The sequence below is a fragment of the Amphibalanus amphitrite genome, unplaced genomic scaffold, assembly GCF_019059575.1.
Source record: "Amphibalanus amphitrite isolate SeventyFive unplaced genomic scaffold, NRLGWU_Aamphi_draft 000290F_arrow, whole genome shotgun sequence".
Lineage (NCBI taxonomy): Eukaryota > Metazoa > Arthropoda > Thecostraca > Balanomorpha > Balanidae > Amphibalanus > Amphibalanus amphitrite.
This window is the reverse complement of record NW_024881785.1, coordinates 161,241-185,667: the sequence shown is the minus strand read 5'-3', so window position 1 is coordinate 185,667 and position 24,427 is coordinate 161,241. Positions and strand designations below refer to the sequence as shown.

The 24,427-nt window shown below is 48.6% G+C and overlaps 2 protein-coding genes across 3 annotated transcripts in view; one reads left to right on the top strand and one right to left on the bottom strand.

Annotated features, from left to right (window-relative positions):
* The window catches only part of LOC122387590 (zinc finger protein basonuclin-1-like), a 161,014-nt gene that overhangs the window by 51,847 nt on the left and 84,740 nt on the right, over positions 1-24,427 (top strand). For both annotated transcript variants that reach the window (XM_043377934.1, XM_043377933.1), the window contains one exon: positions 23,716-23,818. In XM_043377934.1, the coding sequence (XP_043233869.1) occupies positions 23,716-23,818 (103 nt within the window). The remainder of the gene's footprint in view (positions 1-23,715; positions 23,819-24,427) is intronic.
* Positions 2,517-13,014, bottom strand: LOC122387591. Its single transcript, XM_043377936.1, has 5 exons — positions 12,930-13,014; positions 6,290-6,475; positions 4,199-4,312; positions 3,561-3,678; positions 2,517-3,054 (listed from the first exon to the last, which is right to left on the bottom strand). The coding sequence occupies exons 1-5, from the start codon at positions 12,948-12,950 to the stop codon at positions 2,753-2,755; spliced, it is 741 nt and encodes a 246-aa protein (XP_043233871.1). The 5' UTR covers positions 12,951-13,014; the 3' UTR covers positions 2,517-2,752.

Here is a 24,427-nt window from a genome sequence, read left to right as displayed (position 1 = left end):
CTGAGTCGCACGGCATGGCCGGACTGAGAGCGAGACGAGTGGTGCATAGCTGCGGATAGTAGCCCAGTGTGTGGGATAGTGCAGAGAGGCCGTCTTTGCAGCCACATACAACACTGTCAGCTACCTTCAAGTCTGATAAATATCAGGCCATTGTCAAAGGTTCTATCCAGCGAGCGAGCGAAGATCCGCGAAAAAAGTACGTTATTGTAAAATAAATAACGGATTGCTTATTCACAGCAATCTCCTCTCTAGCTTTATTTTTCACCGACTCGGTGACAGCTCTATAGTTATGCTACGGAGGATGTACCACTTTCAAAACATGATGTGGAAATGTTGCCGCCGCGGAAATATCGCGTTTTAATTACCAGTTGAGCACGTCACGTCGCCAGGTCACCCCATCATACCTGACCGGGTCACTTTTCACACCATCGCCGGGTCACTTTTCACAGAGGGCCGGGTCACAGGTCGTGTGGGAGCTGCGCGCGGTGCCGTGCTGTGAACTGGCGAGCCGTCCAGTCGGCCCGGCGCCATTACACAGGCCGCCGCTGACCGCTGCTTCCGGCACAGCCAGTGACGCCGCCGGCCGCCGGCTGACTGACACCACGGCGACCTTTCCCAGTGGCCGCCAGCCGCGGCGCTCATTACCGAAATTAATCGGCCCCGCCGCCGCCGCGGCTACCACCGCCGGATGACGCGGTGTCGGGCTGAGCAAGAAAGTCCCGGTCGCGTGACGCCCGGGCTGTCCGGAGGTGTCACTTTTGTGATGCGCCCCTGTCCGGACATGTCACGTTTGTGACGCTCGTGTGATGAGTTTTTTTTTTAGTGGGATGGTTCGCGGCTTGTAAATGACGCTATGAATTAATTCTGATGAGGTGTCTGCGCAGCCTCACCACGGGGTTATCCACACAGTTGACAGTTGTGATATCAGTACTGCTATTCCGCCCTGGGGATCAATCCGGCGTAGTCATAACATCGTCTGAGTCTCGGCGTTTTACTTTTGTTCCCGTGACGGTTTCCTGCTGATCGGTCCGCTGACAAGTGGAACTTTGCGGGCCCCGTTCGACGTTCATTAAAAATCCATTTACGAACATCGCAACTGTCGAACTTTTTGTGTCTGAGAGGCGAAGAGATGCAGTGTCTTTCCGCTGCGACGTCGCGTCGGCGGCAGGGGCCCGGGGCGGCGCTGGGTGGCCCCGCAGGGTTGGTCTAGCCTCAGGGCGTCATGCGCTGCTGAATTGCTGGGAAGTTGAAGCGGAAATAATTCAGCGCACGTTGGGGACTGCTGAAACTACTTGTGATATGTTTCTACCGGCGGCACACGGCGCCGCGATAATTGCCACAGGTAATTTGCATATCATAAAAGGTCCGAGTGCAGCGGCATGGTACACGCCACGCCGCCAGCCAGATTCTCATGTCGATTAATTTTGTCATTACTCACGACATAACCACCACCCAAACCCGACTCCTTAAACTCGCTGTTCGGCGAACAGAGCATTAACCACAGTTGTTTCACAGGTCACAATTTTGAAGTGTTAACAAATCACGCTTTTCGACATCCACATATGACTGTTGAGTGTCGCATTTGGGTTGTTTTTGGCACGCTTGTCATTGGTGCCCCGGGTAACGGTGAAAAATGGCCCCGGGATACCGCCGTAATGGTAACGCGCCTATGATAAATCGCGACGCTCCCATCTATCGCATGTAAATTGTGTCCCGCGTCGCACATCAAGTGGCGCGTCGATGCCGTCTTAATAAAAGCGCCCGTTATTGATGATATGTGCGCAGGGCGCGGGGGCGGCGGGAGAGGCGTCCCAGGTGCCCGGAGCAGTGGGCTGGGCTGGGTGCGGCACGCATGGCGCCGTTACAAAAAGGGAGGAGACATCGAGTCTCGCATTACTTTCCCGGAAACCCAACGCCCATCAAAATGATTTTCATCTGAATGGAATGATTGTTGCCTACACTGAAAACATTTTTACACCTGTCCCGAGTGTAAACCCGCGGAACAGGTGTCGTTGATCAGGTTCCATTTTTAAGCATCTGAACAGGTGTCAACTAACCCTTCATCAAGGCGTCATCGAACACCTGCATCAGGTATCAACACCCAATGTTTACACGCGCATCGAGTATCAACGCTCGATGTTTACACCCGCATTAAGTATTAACACCCACTGTTTACACCCCCATCGAGTATCAACGCCCACTGCTTACACCCCCATCGAGTATCAACGCCCACTGTTTACACCCGCATCGAGTATCAACACCTACTGTCTACACCGGCATCGAATTTAAGCACCTACTGTCTACACCTGCGTTGTGGGTTACACCTGCGCTTAAACACCTCTCCCGCGGGTACTTTCCAACACCCGTCCCACGGCTCCCCGCGTAATGAGTGTAACTGCACACCCTTGAGAAAACAACTGTTTTTGGCGAACGACTTTATTAAAAAAAAAAAAAAACACGACACAAACCGAAATGACAGCACATCTGTTGTCATTTCGTGTCAACAGAAGTGTGAACAGAAGTGTGTCAACAGAAGTGTGCGTTCTGCCGCAACCGCAGAGCCACCCCTCAGCTACCCAGGATGGCTGACCTGCCAGAGGCGAGAGTCGACATGAGACGACCTTTCAACACACGACTATCTCGGCCCACTGACAGTGAAGAAGTTCCGCAAGACGGAAAAAGGTAAGTCTTACCCGACTCAGTCGGGCCTCAGATGGACAGTCAGGCGACACGAATCTACTGAGCTTGACGCTTACTGAGTGATACGCTCCAGGCCTTTCGGGGGCTTCAGCACGTCTGTTTGGAGAACCATAACGGTTGCCAGGTATGCGGAGCACCGCGTGCTTTTCTTGGTCGGCTTTTGAGCGAACACCGAGAACGCAGCACCCCATGTGAGGAACTGGTCGATCTTGTTCAGTATCTCAAATTCAGCTACCTTCTCTCCCTCGACCCAGAGGACATCACGCCATATAACCATTGGACCTCCGGCCGTCGGTGCCGCGTAAAGAGCGTCTTCCTCGCGAAGTTCGATGAGGACATGCTCCAGCGCAGCTTCTAAAACACACAGACACACATAGACACGCATGTCAGTTACCAATGCAACACTGTCATGCCGTAAAATACAAACTGCACACACAATAGCTCGTTTTTTTTTCAAAAGACAATCCGACGTTTCGTTTATATTTTTCATTATCCTACCACAAACTAAAAACTGGTAAGAACATTATCATGCAATGAGGGAGCCAAAGCGCCACCAACCACCATCCAATCTTTATAGATACCCCAAATATGGCTAACGTAGATCCGTTAATAAACTTTGTCCGATTGTCTTTCCAGTGGGCTCTGACTGCGTTAATAGGTGCGGGAGAAAAAGGGGAAATGGACAAACGACCATGTAGGTACCTCTTGGGCAAGTCTTTGTATAAGCCTAGAGTCAAACTTCAAATTTGAAGTACGGCGATGGAAGAGGCAAGTAGCCGAACTAGAAGAACACTGGCACTAAAATGCACTTTTGACTCGAGATCCACGAAATTGTTAACCGTAAATTCACAATAACGTACCATTCGTTTCACAGACTTGGAACTTTGTGAGCACCTTGGAAAGGTTCTCACGCGCCCTCTCCAGCTCATTCTCCTTGGTCGATCCACCGCCCCTGATTCGGGCAAGCTCCGCCCAGATCTGCAACAAATAAATACGTCTTTATTATATGACATGGAAATAAAATCTAGAGTTACCAATGAAATAAGTCGACACCATCTAAGAAACGAGGAAGTGAAAATAGCAAACGTTTATGGGTAGCCCGTGGATAACTATCAATTAGCATGCTACATACTTTGTTTCATTATATGACTTTGATTCATTATCAACTTTGATACTCGCAGAATAAAACTTGTCATTCTTTACAGTAGAACTTTTTGACGGAACAAAACTTCCAAGTTCGGAAAAAATAGAAAGGGATCACTTTTCTGACACTGGACTCAACTCCGACTCGACTCATTTGAGTTAGAGTCGAGTCAAATTTGACTCGACTCATGGGTGGGTGGAGCAAAACCCTGGTAGGAAGTTTCACTCCCAACATCTAAGAGATGATAAAACCATAAATTTCATGAACACTACAAAACAAAGCGTGGCACGATGTAGCATAAGCACAACCACTACCAAGTGAGCGAGAATGAGAGCGAGAGGGCGAGAGACATACCTCCATTTCCTGAAAGAGGGCAGGGTAGAGCTTCTTCAGCTTGGGTACGGATAGCCTCTTCGTCACCACCAGGATCCTTCTGTCCGCAAACGTCTTCGACATCGCTTCATCAAGCTGTGGGAGTAAAAAGACCCATTTCACCAATATAAACCAGTGATCGCCAGCTTACCTTTCTGTCACAGGAAAACGCTTTGCAAGAATGCACGAAGTAGTTTTGTGACAGCCTTTGTGGATTGCAGGAGATGGATGCGGACTGGGAGGGTATCGTCAGAAAACAAGTTTGTGATTTCAAAATCAAAGTTAACTGTTCGGTACCACTGGATCTTGGTTTTGGAATAATTATTTTATTAGTGGCGTGTTTGTGTTTTGCTATTTTGATAGAAAGACGCAATTTCGGCCAAAATGTAGGCCATTTCAGCACTGTAGGGTACATACTAGGTGTCGTTCCATATCCAACATACGGTAGACATAGAATACCTCCGACAGCTGCATTTGTTTCACCACAATGATTGAGACGACGATAAATTTATAAGGATCGAGGAGACAGATAGACAGTTCGAGGAGACAGTGCGGTTAATCCTATTCCTGGCGGGGGGGGAGGGGGGGGGGGCTGAGAAGCCCCCCCCCCAGGTTTTTGTGTGCCATGGCCAAACGCCTGGAGATATCGAGTTGAAACTTGATTTTCTTATGGAACCATTGCGCACATGATGGATATTTGTTTTTTTTTCTAATTCGTTGACAATTTTTTAGATAAAGCCAATTTCCGACGTCATGTTGCTCGATTTTTAGACGAAATCCGGCATTTGTTTGAGAGTCTCTCAAAGTCACATTTAGAAATGGAATTGCAAACGAAAATAGCGTAAATGTAGAATTGCTAGCCCTACAACATGGCTACCTCCGATTTTTTACTTTTTTTATTTTGTCCCCCCCCCCCAAAAAAAGAAGAAAATGCCAATAAAATCCAAAAATTTCAGGAATCGGAATATATGTTATACACCTCTATTGTGTCAAACATCAAATTTCAAATCGATAGCTCTATATCTGATCCCCAAATGACCCGTTTTAATCTCCAAAATCATCCTAAAATATGACGTCAGATTTTCAAATGCAATTTTGGGGACTTCTAGGGGTCGAATGGAAAAATAAATGGCACCAGTGGATTTCTGAGCAAAAACTGGTGAAGAAAGACACCTGTTTTGTCCCGATTGTTTTTTTGTATTTTCCAACATTTTCGAAATTAAGTGGCCGAAATCCGAGGAGAAACTTAATTTAGGGGGTAGGTGGGTTTATTTCCCCCCCCCCCCAACCTAAAAAGTCTGGCAACGCCTATGTATCTTATGTTCCAATCTTCCAGAAAGAACTACCATGGCCTCATGTTTCATGCCGCCTGGCCCGGCCCAACGGTGCCGTAAGGGCGGCCGGCCGGCCGATCGTCAGCTGATAGTCGCCTTTTGCCGAGCGGGTGATAGTCGCCTTTTGCCGAGCGGGCGGTGGACGCCGGCGCTGCACCGTAAATACGTTTTTGCATTGACTGCACCGGTTGGTGGGAGTGCCACCGGGGTGAGGGGGCAGGGGGAAGGGAGTTGTCTCATACTGCCAGACAATGACGGAAAGTATCAGTTTTTTCCCGATAATTCATGGTAGGCTCCCTTTGGCCGGATTATGCGTGGTTCCCTTGACGATTGAGGACGCTTTCTTTCCGATGCCAGGCTCTTTAGAATCGATACATATCACTTTTGGTCTATTTGTGAGGCCCTCTAGTAATAAAGTGAACGAAATTCGACAATGAATTTAAATTTCAGCTGACGGTCGGCCGGCCGGCCGCCCTTCCGGCACCGTCGGGCCGGGCCAGGCGGCATGAAACATGATAAGTCATTTGTAGCCATGGTAGTTCTTTCTGGAAGATCGGAAAATAAGATGTGTTGGAAAGTTTCTTAGAAGTGTCTGAAGTTAACATCCCCAGATGGATGCTTTTCAAATCGAAATAGTCTATTTAACCACCCCCTCTCATTACGGGGCTAAACCACATGGCGCAGTTGATGGCACTGAACTTATAACTAAAATTAGAACCATCATAGTATGAATTCTTACCTCAGCTCCACGCAGCATGCCTTGCCGGAGTTTGTAGCGCAGGTCACCGCATCCCTCGTCCTCCTTGTCCGCTGGCAGATAGTTCAGTACACCGGAGCGCCGCCGTTTTCTGTCGGTGACCTCTTTGGAGTCGTCTCCACGTCGTTTGTTCTTGAATTTATTGATGATCAGTTGACGGGTAGCGTTCTGCGAAAGACAAAAATAGCATGCCAATGGTTGGTGTTCCACTTGGTCACATAAACTGCAATCAGTTGTGTATTCTTTAAAAAAAAAAACGTTAATATAAATATAAAGCGTAGGTGATTAGTTACATGGGATTTTCTTCCATCAATCCATATGACTAGATATTTGTAGCAGAAGAATGACTATAATGTAACTTCATGACCTTGTGTTGCTTATGGAATTTCTCTCGGACCTATGGAAAACAAAATAATGCAAAGTCTATTTCAATCTATCAGCATGTCTCGTTAAACAATGCGCATGTGAAGGTCTACAAGATCATACGTTTTAAGACACCTGTTAGGCTTCTATTTGACCCCTCCCCCCATTCCAGAGAGCGCTGAGACTGGCTGTTCGGTGTTACATCATTACATGTTGTACTGCAACGTTTTTTTTTTGCACCTGAAATATGCGCCTTGCCTTGTTTTCACCAATACAATATAATGATGCACTAGAATCAGTAAAAAAAAAACACAGAATCAGTAACTCAAAAACGGGAAAAATTGTGAAACAAAACAAAAACATGATAAATCAAAAACCGAAAACTCCAAAGTTGACCCAAAAGTTTGGATGTAATACGAGAAGTAGTAGCCTTTGCTCATATTAATGTTCAAATAATGCACAAAATTGGATATATTAAAATAATACTGATATTTCGCCTTGCGGCATCATCAGAGTACACACATACAACTTTAGGTTTAACAAAATGCAAGAAAGAAAGAGACACGTGCGACTTTACCACGGGAACAAACGCCAGCCGTTAGTCAGACTATCGGCTGGCGTTTGTTCCCGTGGTAAAGTCGCACGTGTCTCTTTCTTTCTTGCATTTTGTTAAACCTAAAGTTGTATGTGTGTACTCTGATGATGCCGCAAGGCGAAATATCAGTATTATTTTAATATATCCAATTTTGTGCATTATTTGAACATTAATATGAGCAAAGGCTACTACTTCTCGTATTACATAGTATATATAACGATGCTCATCACAGCCATCCATTTCATTTGCTCAAAAGTTTGGATCAAGAAAATTGTGTGGAGTGGACGATTGCGCGTTGAATGGTAATATTGGAGTTGTCAACCAGGAAGCTTCTGTGGCACCCATCTACCTGAAATACAAAGCTGTCTGAAAAGTGAGTCAATATTTTGATCCTTAAAGGGACCTCCCACCTAAACATGGGGTTTGAGTTGGGATAGCCAAGTTGAGGACAATCTGGCAAAAAGGCAGAAAAAATTGTCTTGAACTCCCACAGTTCCATAGTTTAGGAGAAAACTCCATCTGATGCTTCAAAAAAAGACCTTAGCTAAGGTCCTATCTTCAACACGGAGCGACCGTTAGTGTGACGTCACCTCATTTAGTCATTCTGATTTAGATGGGCTTGTTCGTGGAAAATCAATTAAAACTTGGTCTGAGCTTTGCTGTGGTGCCTACAGATTAAAAAGAATCAGCTTTATGACAGTAATGTGGCCTGGGGAAGGGAGAATTTTAGGCTGTGACTCACATATTTGAAAGTTTGTGTTTGGGATATGGGAAGCCTGAGATGTTTAATGAAAAATAAATGCCAGAACCATGTTCCTGGGCATCCAATCTATAAAGTCGGGCACAATTTAACTGGTTTTAATAACATTTTAGAAGGTGGGAGGGTCCCTTTAACCAAGATGCCTATGACAAGCCCCCCCCCCCCCCCCACTTTGCATCAAAATATTGATTTGTCATCCAGGACCTTGGATGCATAAAAAATGACCATTTGCTCCCAGTGCCAGACAGCCAATTGAAAGTTGGCTGTCTGGATTTTGGCTGTGTCTGTGGGTGTTCCTGATTTTGCAATCAGGTACCCGAAGCCCTCAAACTCAAGCTTCTTACAGATATAGATTGTTACTCACTAGCGGATCCAGGGGGCAACGGGCCAAAATCCAGCAGTGGCGGGGCCAAAGTGGGATTTGACCCCTCCCTTTGCAAACCGAACCCAATGCTTTAGGTATATTGCTACATGTATAAGGCCCCTACTTTGGCCCGTTTTGGCCCCTCCCTTAGTCACTAGCTAGATCCGCCAATGTTGTTACTGGATATATTTCTTTGGCTCACCTAAACTCCTCATTAGGTACCCCACCAAATTACTTTAGCTGCTTTAGATGAGAAGGGAGTACGTACCTAATTTAGATTAACTTAGTAGGATTTTAGGTAAACAATGAGTAATAACTAATAAACCTGCTCTAGGTCAGGACACCTGCTCTACGACCTGCTGGTTCAGGGGCGTAGGAACTTGCTTTCAGCTGTGGGGGCAAAATTCGGTCTGCTAGTGCGCCAGTGATGAGAAAAGGTGTCCTACCTGCCCAAAAGGCTCCTTCATTAGACGGAAATGTGCTTTACTGAACGTAGGGACGCTGGCTCGCATCGCAAGGTGCAATGCCATGCCATTTTTGTCTCGAAATGCATCTTTTTACCGTGAAGTTATGGGGGCAATGCCCCACGGCTCTGCGGTTGGGGGGGGGGCACATGCCCCCCCTGTGGCTCCTACGCCCCTGTGCTGGTTGCTGAGATCCTGACAAGGCACGACTCGACAAGAACGAGAGGGCACAAGTGGAAGTTCAAGAAACGCAGGGTGCGGACACTCGTTCAGTGGAACATGTTGAGTGTGTGAGTAGTCAACAACTGGATCACACTCCCAGACTGAGACCATGTGTGTGCCGAAACCCTCAACCAGTTCAAGGCCCGACTAGACCGCCACTGGAAGACGGTCATGTACAACACTCCCTATCCCTTAGAGCCACACTAGTCCAACCAGCTAAGAGCTCGGTGAGAATAGGTCCACCAGGCCAAGTGGCCTTTGTTATCCCGATAACCATCCTGAATGCAGAAAATTATACATTCAAACAAGAAATGCACCCCCAACAATTCTCCGCCCTTGAAGGTAGGTATGAACATTCTGCACGTCTCACCTCAAATAATCCAAATCCATGTACTGATAAATTGAAATCTAAAATCCAATCCATACGTAGGCACATGAATTGGATTCAGTCAATTATAACCATTAAAATGGCTATTTAACTATTTCCTTCTGTGCTTTATCGTCCCTCATCAGTCGGTGACACACCAGGGAAATAAGCTAAAATTAGAGCGCTCTATTTATTGCTCCCGCTACTTCACCGTCTCCCATAGGGTCCTGTGTTGAGCTGGTGTCGAGGCTCTAAAAATGACGCCGATTTTTGCACCCTTCTCACGAAAACCGCTCGGACCGCCTGGAAACTAATTGTTCCGCTCTAAAAATTTCATGATCGACGGGAAAATGAATGAGGAAAAGATTGGTCCTGAAATAATTCTGAAGTCCCTGTAGAACATATCGAAATATGGCTGCAAACTAGGAGCATGTCAAAATCGACAAAACAATACAAATAAACTTACCGGGATTTTTTATTTTCCATGCATCTGTGTATGAAATCAGTCGGTTTTTCGGAAAGATCATCTTCTGTTTAATAAATAATTCCACAATTGCAATCGAGAAAAAAAAACATTTCTGCTGTGACAGCAGTTTTGGCATTATGCCAGTAGACGGCGTGCGCGGAGCTGCGTGGTCGTCGGGACGGAGTTGTGAGTATTTTCGGTGTTTTAAGTGGTTGATGGCCATTTGAACCAGCTTTATATTATTTCCTACAAATTTTTGCATCAAATTATTGCTTTGAAAGACCATTGAAACCCCTTATCTCTTCATGAAACACGATCATATTTATCGTCGACGAAAATGGCGCGGAACTCCATGTGCGTTCCGATCGAAATAAATCGTAAATTAAATAATATTCGATGATACGTATCATATTCTAGTGACACATTTTCATAAAATAAGGCATAAACTTTGCAAGGAAGTCAACATTGGATAATTGGATTCTTATTTTGCTCACATATACTTGTGTAGTCAAATGGCTCAATTGTTAGATAAATGTAAGCATATGTTTTGGCTTGATGTTTGCTGTGAAACCACCCAGCCACTTGCTGGTTGAGTGGTTTTGATAATTACCTGATAATCATTTCTCCTTTTCCTTAAAAGAAACTAAAATTATTTTCAAAGTAATCCATTTTTAGGAAAGGCGTCTTGCTCATTGACATTTCATGTTCTTGTTTTGTTATTGCTGGCAGTATTTTGATACAATAATGCAATATGAATTTTTTGCAATAATAAAACCTAAGACAAACTTAGTTAATGCGTCAATCAAACACCCAACAGATAGATTGTGAGTCCTTGTGACGTGAAGTAGAATATTCTATGAATGTGTTATATAGAATATGCCTAATTTTAAATTAATTTATTATTTGATACTGATAGCTGAGCATGTGAATTATGCCACAATATAATTTCATTTTCTGGTTTTGAAATAGCTGGCAGTATTTTACTTCAACAAATGTAATATACATGGAATACATGTTGTTATGTTAAAAGTTTAATAACAGCAAACAGAAGGGGCTGTTTCAGCAGATAATGTTTGTACCTTATGCATTACCTTTCTTTTCTGCAGGACCATGCTTCCGCTGGGTTGTCGACATTTGCCTCCTGAAGAAGTTGAGCAACATGAAGACCACCAGATGAGGTGTCTGCAGTTCATGTGGAACTCTGCAGACTACAAGTGTTATGCCAACCACAACCAAAGTGCTGTGATCATGGAGGCATGAACCTCATGACAACACTTCAGATTTGCGGTTGTACCAAAGTGTGATTCAAACCACCTGTGGCATCTCACTCAATGTGTGAACAGTGTGATCATTGTGCAGTGTTCAGCTGCAACTAAGACATTTATTAGTGACTTGTTTTGCAATTAGCCACCAAAAGCATTTTTTGGGCTGGCTGCTGTAATTTATTGTGCACTGCGCAATAGTGGTAGTGTTTTGTCACTTGTCAAGTTGTCAGTTGTGCATGTTGCATGTTTCTCTTCCCTCGGCCCTCATTATCAGTTAAGTGGTGAATTGGCATCACTCAGTCTCCCCAGATCTCCATTGACTGTCAACCACCTAACTTGAGATGGTATTTGCTAATAGTGTCAGAAAAGAAGTGATTGTAGACATTTTTAGGAATATGAGCTCCGTTTCATGCGTGTTGCAGTGGTCATTTTGTCACTCGTCCCATAGTGTAATAAATGGAAACTGTTGTTCCCTTTTCAAGGTACTCGCGGATGCAGAGAGCGTTGGGCCTAATTATTAAACGCACCCTTCTATCAGCGACGCACGAAATCGACAAATATCATCCTTTTTAGAGCAGGAGGAAACGAAAACTTGTGAACATAGCTGTACCTACAACAGTGCATAAGGAATTGAAATTCTGGGAGTTTTTGAAATTCGGAGAAACTCGAGTTGTCGACAGGTATGCCCCCTTGTACGTCAAAGACCGCCTAAAAAACAAACGCCTACAAATGAAGGCAGTATTCGTATGTTCGTTGTAATTGCAGCAGCCTAGCAACATGCATTGCGGTCCGATGGCGAATTACACTCGTGCTAAAAAACTATGCCGGTAACTGCCAACGTAGGTACTTAAGTCATAGGTGAGGAGAGGAAGGGTTATGTCAAATGTCAACATCAAAGAAATGGCTTCATCTGAGCTGTGCCTATTGTACATAATTCAACCAATCTATGCATTTCGTTTCTTGCAATCTACTCATGCTTTCACTCCAGCTTCAGAGTAATCATCCCATATTGTACGTCTTAAGATATTGATTTCTATGGCAGTTTGCAATTGCTAGCCACGTCTCACCTCAGTTTGGTGGCCCCGCATCGGCCCACTCGGCCGCTCTAAAATTGACTTACGGAGGAGGATGGTGGCTTTTATTTTGGCTTCTCCGCTGACTGCGGGGAGCGCCGTCGCCGAGGTAGGAGTAATAATTAGCTTATGTTTGGGACTAATTTCCACGCTTAATTAAAATTTTAATGTTATTTTAATTAATTCATGTTAATCTTTGACGCATTCTCTTTCTATTGATACCATCCACCGGTCTGAGAATTACTGCCTTGCTGCGTAAGGGCCGATAAAAGATCACGCTTTTAGGGGTATCTCTTCAACATGGGGCAGGAGCAATAAATAGAGCGCTCTAATTTTAGCTTATTTCCCTGGTATGTCACCAACTGTCATTGTCATTCACAACCATGAGGCATCACATTATCAATGGTGCACACAAAGCATTTGTGATGCGGAACTCTAGGATAGGCACATTAAACCATGCATTATGCAAATATTGTAATTATAAAATAGCAAGGAAAAGAACGGAGTAACATAGGAAATAAAATGGATAATTCACCAGTTATCATTGACAGCGCCACATATGCCGACAGAAGCAGACAGCAGGACGTCTTGCTGCGTTTCTACCTTCCTCCACATCCTTATTCGCCTTCCGTAACTGCAAATGGCCAAATGCTTATTGTAAAGATGTATGCCTATCACCTTACCTCAGCCCTCTTCGAATCCATGCAGCCCAGAACCGGCAATACCACGCGTCCGCCGCAACACACAAAATGCAGCAAAGATGGCGACAAGGCCAAATGTTTGTAATTTCTTACACCCGAGTAAAGTGACAAACAACCCGCCGCCGGCGGACGCGCGGGAAAATGATACGCGTTTCGCGAGCTACATGATCAGCCCAAGGCGGTCGCGCGGGAAAAAATAACACGCATTCCAAGGTCCTACCCTTTTATTGATGCCTGCCCTGATGATCAATTTGTGGGGGACTCGAAACCGGTGTTGATCATCTATAACGAGGTTCATGATGACACCCGGAGCACGTATTTTTCGTGGACCACAGTGTTAAGGCAAAGTGTATTATCCCAAACACTTACGTTTACCCATGCATAGTTGATCAGACTTAACAGATGATTCGTGATTCGGGTGTCATTTGATTCTTCACACTTAGGACAGGAGTTATTTTTCGGGAACAGGTGTAAAAATGTTTTCAGTGTATGCGTTTTACTAACATTGTCCGAATCGCAGACACAAAGCGATTGCCTGGCTCTAGTGACTGTCGTGAGCACCTTTTGGGCAGACAGGACAGGCTTATCTGACATATGATGACAAAATGACTCGGAAATTTTAGAACATGGACGGTGTGACAGACATGCACGATCTGGCATCCCTGTGAACCCGCCCGTCGAACTCGGAATGGCCGCGCAGTTTTCTGGCAAAGCGGTATCACCTAATGATGCCTGAATGATGCCTTCCTATTCCAGCTATGCAGCTTCTTGTTTCACACTACCTGTTGTGACACCCTTAGCACTTTTATGCTATATTAGTCGCTGTGTCTGCCCGCCACCCCTCCCCGTCATCACTTTCGGCGCGTCCGTCAGCGATCGTCCCCCGGCCTAGCCCGAGTGGCAAATCAGCTGCAGACCGATGACGCATTGCGCCGCCGATCGCCGCGCCGCGCCACGATCGCCGCAGTCGTAAATTCGTCCTCATTAGCGGCCGCCGCGGTTCGATTTATATTTCACTGGCTGCCTCTGCCTCCGGTCAAAGGGATGCAATTATGTGGCTGCAAAATATATCGGCTCTCCGCAGTGCTATTTCAGCCGACAAATATGCAAATGTCGAGCGTGCTGTGGCGATTTGTTCTTAGAACCATCCGAGACAGAATCGTAAATAATAAGAGCTGGCATGATCAGCCTGGAAATACGGAACAGTAATTATTCATTTACATGTCGTAAAAGTTCGGTAACACCGGACTGAGTTTAGGCTTTGATTTCATTAAGGCGGAACACGAAGAAGAACAATGTTCCATTCGTTAATGGCACTCTTACGTTATCTCCCAGTCATGCTCCCGCAAGATATGAATTATAAATTAATTTCTACAAGCTGCTTTCCACCTAAAGCTGCAACCATTCGATGTCGTACGAATATGCTTTGCAGGAAGAGAAAATTAGTGGGATGCAGCGCAAGCTGTATGTAAAACTGGGCGTATTCTGACATAAAAATTTTTCCTTATAATGATGATGAGTCGACAAGATGTTGCATTTTGTGAGAGAAGAAAAATAAAGCTGGCGAAGTTTCTAGGTAGTAGGTGACGTCTTGTTTTCATAAGAGCCAGAGGATTCCCCACCGTCAACTGCTCCAAAATTTCAGGAATTGTTTACGCTTTATGTGCGGATTGGATTTGTGTCTACTATCTTCATACGGTAGTTTAACATATCACAAACAAGCATCCCAGCAGCATTGATTTCGTAATTGCCAGAGCACACTGAACACAAGCCACAAAGCGGAAAGAAGCGATCGACAGCGGCCGACTGGCTACTTTGTTCCAATGTCACCTTGGCATTAGCACGCTGCCCATACTGACGATAATGCTTGCTTGTGTCTCCTATAGTGGCAACGTAAAAAGCTGATTATAAGCAAAAGATCGTACTGGAACGCTATCTTCCGCTAGAGACTACGTATAGGAATAGGCTATAAAGAAATGATTCGTGAGCCCAGGTTCCGATATCGTAAATACTGAGCGGAGACAAGGCTGACTGCGGAGAGGAGTGAGGCAGCTTAGCCAGGGAGTGAGGCTGCTCAGCCGGGGAGTGAGGCGGTTCAGTGGTTCAACCTGGGAGAAATGAGGGGCTCAGCCTGAGAGTGAGGTGACTCAGACTAGAAGCGCAATGAGGAAGTTCAGCCTGGGAGAGCTAGGAGTGAGGCGGCTCATCCTGAGAGAAGTGAGGCGACTCAGCCTGGAATGAGTGAGGCGACTCAGCCAGGGAGTGAGGAAACTCAGCCGGGGAGCTAGGAGTGAGAGGTGGCTCACTCAGCCTAGGAGTGAGGTGACTCAGCGTTGGAGCATGGAGGAGTGTGGCGACTTGTCCATGGGAGACGTGAGGCGGCTCAGCCTGGGAGTGAAGCGACTCTGCCTGGGAGTGAGGAAACTCAGCCTGGGAGTGAGGAAACTCAGCCGGGGAGTGAGGAAACTCAGCCGCGTCTCTCTCCGCCTCGCCGGAAAATCGCAATCAATACCGCCGGCATGACACCCACTCGGAATCAATGCTCCCGATCTAATGTAGTGTGTCAAATTGATCTTGCCGCTAGTCGCCGGCGAAAAGTGATTGCAAACGATGATGTATGATCGGCCCTCCGTGTCTGCAGCTTTTACGGCGACCGCCGCGGCGAGCTCGACGCGGATGACGAGCTTTGCGGCGAGAGTGGCGCGGCGAGGGCGTGAATGCGCTCAGGATGTGGAAGGACGCCTGACCTGGGCGGGGTCAAATGGGTGTGGGCGTGGTCAAATGGGTGTGGGCGTGGTCCGGTGTGGGTGCGCTGTTAGTGGGTATCGTAAATGTTCTATGAGACCGTTCTTAGATTCTTCACTCTTCTCTCTCTCCCTCTACTCTTCCTCTCTCTTATCTACCTTCTCTCTTCCACTCTCTCTATCTCTCTTTCCCACTACCGCTCATCTTTCTCTCTTCCTCTCCATCTCCCTCCCTCTCTCTTCCCCCCCCCCCCTCTCTCTCTCTCTCTCTCTCTCTCTCTCTCTGTCTCTCTCTGTCTCTCTCTCTCTCCCGGAGGATAAAGAGTCGCTCCATCATCGGTGACTCGGCACCGGAGCGATAGGGCGACCGACCGACCGACCGGTGGCGGTGGGCTGCCCAAATGGACGGCCCGCCACTCATATGGCGCCAAATGGAGTGGCTCCGGGCCCTGTGCGCACCCGGAGGCACCCAGAGAGGATCGCGACGGCACGGGATGGGATGGGGTGGGATGGGATACGGTGGGAAACGGAAGAGGAGGGACGGGGTGAAATTGAAGGAAAAATTAAATAGCGAAACAGAATGAGGGTGAGATTGATCCACAATGCATCGTCGTTCTCGAATGATCTCCAACGGCAATCAAAGAAACACGATGTCCTGCATTTTTTATGCCAAGCTTACACGCTTATTGCTCATGGGCGCAGCTGTTGTGCATCGTCTCTTATGTCCTCTTATGCGAGAAAAAAAGTACCATTATTTTGTTGTGATCACCCTTCATCAAATCCTTCCTCATGAACCGTGTGGCCTCCATTCTCTAAGATAAGTTTGTCAAAGCGGATTCGATTACTTTTAAACCTAACTATGCATTCGTGCTACGTAAAAGATCAACTCAAGTGCTGTCATCAAGAGTCCTTGAAGCTCTCCGGAGATCCGGGGAGTGTTCCGATAAAAAGCATCGTGATGGCTCACGTAACACGCATCCCAGTGCTGTCTTACGGTTGTCCGTTTCCTAATACCTACTACTGCAGGGGCCTGCAGTCGTGCTGGCGGGGCCCATTCCTCGGCCGTGCTGGTGAGCACCTTTCCGACCGATCCTACGGCATGGTTGCGGCCCTCAGCTCCTGTCAGCGAGGTCATGGTTCAGCGGCGCTCCACCTGCTCGATAGGTCAAACCTACCCATCCGATACGAGGCCGCGATCGAACGAAGCGAGCATCGAACGCTTCTATCGAGCTGGGCCTTCGAGATTTCAACGGCGACGACGCAGTGCCGTGCTTGCAGGACTGCGACGACGCCAAGCTGTCTGCCAGTCGTGTGTAGGCGAGCCTGTCACTCAGCGGGCATTACGAGATGCCACCTTTTTCGACATGTGGACATTTTCCGAGTCGCCGCCCTGTGCGACTTGCTGATGGGGTCAGAGGGTAGCCGTTCTTGGTGTGTTGATGTAGCCCTTCCTTGTACGGTGGTTTAGCCGTTGCTTGTAGAGGTGTTGCGGCTCTTGGTGTAGTGATGCATGAAGCCATTCTTGATGCAGTAATGTAGCCGCTCCCGAGGTCCCACCGGAGGCCGACCTCCCGTTGGAGCCACACGCTTGCGCCTCCAAACATCGAGACGAGACACTCTGGCGGCGAGACAAATGACGTCCATCTGGGCCGCAACAGCAACAATAAAAGACTGTCTCCGGGGCCGCGGCCACAATGAGCCCGGATTACCGACTATTCCCCGGGAGGTCGTTACCGGACCAAGCCTATTTGGGCCGGCGCGCCGCCCGGCACACCACTAATGACGCGCCGCCGAGTGTCCTGCGCCACTTTGGCCGCCGACCCACTGGAGACATGCGCCACTATCAGTGTAACGACCGACCGAGCCGGTCAGAGGCCGATTGAGTCGCGGTAGTCGCAGAGCTATTGTGTCGAGATGTGTGTGAGGTCGGAGGGGTGTCTAATGGTGCAGTGGCGGCTCGAGAGGAGGCAGATGAGTTCCAGGACCTCTGTGACAGAGCAGAGGTGGGGAGCAGAGCGAATGGACAGCCAATTGTGGCTGACAGTGTTTCAATGGGAGGGAGGCGTGGCAGGTCGTGATACAGTTAGATCAAGCGTCAAGTAGACATAAAAAGCGATCATTTCAAGAGGCGCCTCTCATCTCTAACATTTATATATATATGAGATTGGTGGCACATTTTCTACCTACTTCAGCCACGATGTGTGCAAATATTTTCCCAAAATCATTCATAAGGATCCTTAGTCCATTTTAACTCACGATTCAATATTTTCATGAATGCTCCGCAACATGTTGACTGCAAAACAGAAGTAACCCTTACACTGAAAAATGAATATTAAATGAGTTAACTCGAACACACCCACCTTTGTGGGTGATGTCAGCCAAGTCATCCCATATGTAACAGACGGTCGGCAGCTGGCGATGGCCCACCAGGCGCTGGTGGAGCCGGGAGGAGGGCCAGGGAGCTCCCCCGACCGGTGTTCGCTATTTGTTTGCATGCCGGGGCTGCCAGCGCGCCGGCCTGGCGGTGGATTTGTGTGGCGCGTGCGGGACACGCTCCACGGGTGCGCTGAGGGCACAGACAGCTGGTCACCCCGACCCCGTGTCGACGCTCTGTCGTCGCCGGCTCCCTGTGTGGGGTGTGGGGCTGTTCTAACTGGGGCAGCGAGCCGCCCGCGCTGAGGCGGCGGCGGCTGTCGCCCGGAGCCGGCACGTGTCGTCGTGTCACCGAGGGTCTGTCGGGGCGGGGACGTGTCACTCGACGTGTCAGTGGACGTGTCACCGCCGCCGTGTCGCCTGGTGGGGCGGGACTCAGTGACACTCGAGTCGAGACAAACGGCTGCCATTGCGTGCAGTACGAGACACTCCGGCAGACGTGACAAATAGGATCACCTGCATGAATGTTTGATAGAGGTTTTATGGCGAATACCACAAGCCAATCCAAATTATCATGAATGATGATTTTATATAAATCGTGATGATGATCTTGATGAGATCATAACTATAATTATTAAAATTATCATGAAGCGAATCATTTTTTTTTCTTTCGACGTTATTAGTCTAAAAAAAATTGTTCGAGATTCAGGAACACTGTATGTAAATACCAGCATGGTTAATTGCTTATCAATGCAATTCAAGAACATAAAGTCTCATTTTTACGTGTCTTTCCTCTACCTCTTACAGGAAAAATCGTTCTTTTTTATTGTCACCTACGGAAAGTCTCTGATCCAGGGCGCAGGCCGCAGTGGTGGGATGCGAAATGCATGAAATATGAGACGGCTGAATAAATGCAAATTGACTGTTGGGGCAAGACTGTCATCACTCACGATAGTGCCTCTGCAATCGAGGGAAATCGAGTGGAGACGCGGCAACGGACCCAATGTTGCGGGACCACCCTGGGGACATATACGAGCCGGATCTGGGGGATCAAGGGTGCAATATGTCGCTGTCCGCGTCCCCAACTGCGCTGCCGGAACCGCGGACTGAGGCCTGGCGCAGGAAAATTACGGGGTAGGCTTCCTGAGGACGAGGAACAATTAGTTCACGGTGATAGAACCAACTTATTCCACGCGTAATGATATGCTGACAGATCAATCCGTCTGTGGAATAAAGATGACGCTCGTTTCGTTGACAAAGTGGAAAGACGTCTTCTTGGTAGTAATTTGGTGGTAATTTAGGGATATAATGAGACACTTTTTAGTAGTGCGGAACGGCACGTCGTGAAAATAATTTTTTGCCGAGTTCGCATTGCTTGCACTCAGCGGCCAGCTGTCTAAGTTACCACTCGGTCACGGGCGGAGCACAGCGGTGCACGCGGCAGTGAACAGTGCGTGCTCGGCACTGCCGGCGCGGCGGTCCGCACACGCACGCACCGCGGCCGCTTCCAATCGCAACACACCATCTGGTCGGCCGCCGACGCTCCATTTGACTCGAATTTTTCATCGATTTAGTTTAATTGTGCTCCATTTGTCAGAAGTCCGCGTCCCCCGGCCCGGGTGATTTTTCAGTGTGCGGCGCGCGCGTCAGACCGCACCATCGCCACCCTTTCTGGCCGCGGGCGTCATATCGAGCCGGCCGAGCCAATCTCGTGTGCCGACAGCGCACCGTTTGAAGATAAAAAGGCGGCGCATTGTTGCATTAGCCGACGTCCCTTGGCGGCGCGCCTGCAGCCGATCGGCGGCCGGCGATCAATCGGCTTAAAGGTAGTGTGCCACCTTTGAAAGATTTCCCATTTTATTTTTCCTAGGATAAGAAGCTTCTGTTTTTACCTAATATCGCAAAAAATCAAAAATGGGCCTGGAATAGTGCCTTTTTCGCCTAAAAGTTTATCGGTTTTTAGATATGTATAACAACTGTAGTGGGCTCACCTGCAAACAGGCGTCGGGCAACAATCGCGAATGCGGCGCACTTGTGACAATAAGCAAAGGTCATTATAGTGTTACGACCATACGACGTACGGGAATGAGTTATCAGCTGTCTAATCGTAGACAACACAATGTCGAGCCTTAAACTGTAAGCCCGTATTGGTATTGTTTCTTTTATTTGGCTGTCGAACATTATTTATGGTTTGAAATATGATTTTATGTAAAATAATTGATATGAAAAAGCCGTCTTATAAGTTATGACCCCATTTCACCACACGCAAGTGGCAGAAATCAAGATGCAGAAATGACAATGATCAGCTGACGCATTTTTCTTGGCCGAAGTCAGAGCGCGCGGCCCGACGCACCACGCGTATTTGGAAATTCCGACCTCGACGAGCATCAGAAGCCACCTAACAGGCGTGTTCGAAACCGCAGGAGATGATGATGAACGGGTTTATCGAAACTTGATTGGATGAGCATATCGGTAATAGCGATTTCAGTGTGTGCATTTATTGTTCATAGTGGTGTGAAATGTGGTTGGGGTACGACCGACAACCCGTCGGGGCGAATTTCGCACTGGGGTACTCAAAATTTGAAGAATTTAAGACGTTTCCATGAGTTTTGAAGGTATGGATAAGTTCTAAAAATCCGGTTCTCCTTATCTGGGCCATTAACTCCATACGGTCCAAGAAAGCTGGCACACTACCTTTAAATCGCGCTCCGGCCCCCGGGAGGCGGCTGTCTTCCGCCACAGATAGCCCGGACGCGTGGTCATGTCATCCACACTCCTCAGCCCGTCTCCGGGCGCGCTCAATCACTTAGGTCTCGTGCAAACTGTTTCTTCTGTGGGCCGTAATGACAGCTCCAATTAGGGCCTGTTGCACGCCAATTTCCGTAATTACTTTGCGCTAACGAACCCTGCATATAAAGACGTCAATGCGACCCGGTGCCATGACTTATAGAGTGGTAGTCGGCCAACGGCCCAGAGGTAGACGCCAAATAACGGCGCAGCCTGCTTGGTAATATATGAGACCGGCAGCCTATCGACAATCGCGATGAATAGCTCCGCCATAATTAATTGCCCGGGAGCGGCACGGCTGACAGGGCTGCTTGTTTTACAAGATAAAACGGGCGGTCGCCATGGCGCGAGACGGTCCAAAAATTCGACACCCTATGTCATCTGGTCGGCGTTGATCACGGCAGCTGTTTCTGCTGACGGCTGCCGCGAACTCGACACCTCACCAACGCCGCGCTGCACGCCAGTGACGAAATTAAACAGGTCTCACACCGCTCTGGTCCCCGCGCGGGGCGCAAACACACGCTCACACGCGCCCCGGTAAAATTAGCGTCCCGGTGGCGCCCGCTTCCTGTGATGAAATGATACCGGCGCGGGCCGCGACGCCGCTCGTCCGGGAATTCAAAATCCCAGCAAATGCTCTGACTGCTGCCTGCAACTCCGGGCGGGAGGCTGGTCCCACACAGAGCTCTCCTGGGCGCTGCAGGAACAGCAGTGACGGCGTCACCCGTCACGCATTTTTACACGTGCCGCGGGCCGGCCGGCGGAAAATTGAAAGTAACCCCAACAGCTCCCGCGTGGCCGCTAAAGGGGGCAATTTGAATGCCCGCGGCTGCGATTTGGGCGCGCGGCGACGTCGAGTAATGGCGCGGCGGCGACGGACGGCGCAGCGGCTGTAAAAGCGGCGCCGCCGGCCTGGGCGAGCTGTAAAATGTCAGCGCTCGTGATAATCGGCCTGCGCTGGCTGATTGATGAGCGCTCGGAACGCCAGCGCTGTCGAGCGCCATCGATTGGTGGCCGCCACCGGCGTGACAGGGGTCACCGGTCACCAGCGGTCACCAGAGGTCACCGCTCCGGTCACCGGTCACCGACGGTCGCTGGTCAGTGGTCAACAGCGGTCACCTCCACAGGGTGACCGTTCACTGGTGGCTACCGGCGCTCCTACTCGGGGTTACTCGGGAGCTCTCCAATTCACCGATCGAATGTGGTCTGTGGGACGTCATCGGCGGTGCAATTTGTTTTATCGATATCATTGCAAAGGCTGAAGTAAAACATTATTTGCCTGTCCACAATCATCTAATGACTCATTCGACGAATGGTGAATGACGCTCGGCGAGCAATACTCGTGTTCGCCCTTTCCGGTACCTGTAGGCATCGCTCGATGCTAAATACGTAATGAAGATAAATGAGGTTCAAATGGCTATATAGCGTATATGATATAAAACCAGAACTATGAGCTTCAGCAGACTTTCTGTGCAAAATTCATCGTTTTATGGCTATTGGAAAGATACAGGCGAATGGCTACATAGTGCATTTGTCATCGAAGCATCCTACCTCTGCCTTATGTATCCGGCGGTGTCCACCATCGGTGACGGTTCACTACCCCAACCCTGCCCTCACTCAGTCTCTCTTTAAAATGTGGTACGGCAGTCAGAGACAGACGACACATTCATGGCCCACCCATGCCCTCGCCCCGGCTTCACCTCCCCATTGAATGTGCACTGTGTACTCTGCAGCACGACGGTCAGTGACGACACTTTCGTTGGGCCCCGCCGTTGTCCGACCTAATGGAAAGTCCACCGTCCCCACACAAAACAGCCCGGCGCGGTCCATCGAAGTGCCGCCCCGCACGACAGCCGGACATGCGTCATCCGCTCGACACACGCGTCAGCATAAAGGGACGACGCCTGAACGTGTGGTTAAGGCGCCTGCATTTTATGTCCCGTGTAGCTGCATGGCCATTCTCCCCGAGCGGAAACGAGGCTGTGCAAAACACGCGACAATGCATTGTGGATATTACTTACGTTCAAGCAGCAACACCAACGGAAAACAAAGTTCACCACAGCTGGCGCCGATGAAGGGTTGAAGTGAAATATACCACCAGCTCGTCATGGACCAAGTAATTTATGCAGCGATACCATGATGGTTATGGAACTATTGCAGCGCGACAACAGACCCGGCAAACAGCATGATCTACCGCGACCGATGTTTGCACTAGCGCGGTTCTTAGCTGCATGTAAAACAAGTAAGCCGCTCGTTTGCCATGATTAATGGCGCCGCTGTTATGGTGGACCAAGCACCCGCTACTTGTGGAGCGATTGAGACATGCCACGAGCTGTGACGTCATATGACGGGAGCTGTGACGTCACGTGACGTTAGCTGTGAGGTCATGTGACGTCTGTTACGTCCGTGACGACATTTGCATGAAATAACTGAAAATACGAGCTTGACCTTAGTCCTGAACCCATGACTGACGGGAGAGCGGTGCTGAATGTTTAACACTTTATGTAATGATGAAACATTCATTGACAAGTTTTACATAAAGGACTTGCAGTGTGCTGGCTGAGAATATGTAAGGAGTAACAAATGTAAACGCATTTGGTTAAATGCTTCCAAAACTTTGGGTGCTTGTCAAAAAAAAAAAATCACCTAGCGAACGTTTAAAGGTCTTCCGTGTCCTCTCTCCCTCTGCCTTCTCTCCCTCCCTCTCTCTCTCTCTCTCTCTCTCTCCCCCCGTCACTACCTACTCCTCTCAATCATCCGACTACCCTTTCAGTTTAACTTTTTCTTTTCTCCACTCAAAAGCCCGCCCATCTCCGCCTGCATCTCCCGCCTCTGTCTGACCGACCCTCCCCCTCTCTCCGCAGAATATCCGCTGCACCAGCGGCAGCTGCGGCTGTACCAGCTTCACCCCCGGGGAGAGCACCATGAGGACCTGTCAGGACTGTGGGCACGGCTGGATTCTGCACGGTGAGTACCCCAGACAAGTACTCAAAGTACAGTACTTGATTTTTAGGCTAACTTTTATAAGCATTTATAAGCATCGTCCCTCGAATATTTTGATTCACATTGTGCTAGAACAATTATTATGTGGACGGCAGCATGGAATAAGTGTTTCTCTGGTTCTTCTCGTTCACCTGTTCTCGACTGTGTCGACCAATTCTTGTTTGTCTTCTCGTAAGCTCAGCCGGGCGGCGTTGGTCGTCGGGGCTGCCCGCCGCCGGCCAATTTGGTCAAATGCTGCAGGAATTGCAGGTCGGCCCGAGCCTGTTTACCGGCGGCTGGTCGGCCGGTGATGACTGGGGAGGGCCCCCTTACCCCCCCCCCCCACCCGGCTACCGCACACCCCACCGCTCATGCGTGCACCGGTCAACATTCAATAATACATAGAAGCGGTGCGGGCTGCGGCGCCCCATACAGTATTCACCTGCTGCCACGGCTCGTAGTTGGCCGACTGACCGCCAGATGGCAGGCCACTCACCGCGTCGCCAATGCATACGAAGGGCCGCTTTTCTGCGCGGCGGCCGCCCTGGTGACTTCACTCGGTGGCATTTATTTTTATAAAAGCGTTTTTCATCC

What these genes read in the sequence shown, in the direction of transcription:
- LOC122387591 (XM_043377936.1), bottom strand. Translation starts at nt 12,950, where the DNA reads ATGGATTCGAAGAGGGCTGAG. An exon ending in GCATGCTGCGTGGAGCTGAG is followed by an intron (nt 4,313 to 6,289) that starts GTAAGAATTCAT and finishes TTACTCCCACAG; the next exon opens with CTTGATGAAGCGATGTCGAA. An exon ending in CCAAGTCTGTGAAACGAATG is followed by an intron (nt 3,055 to 3,560) that starts GTACGTTATTGT and finishes TGTGTGTTTTAG; the next exon opens with AAGCTGCGCTGGAGCATGTC.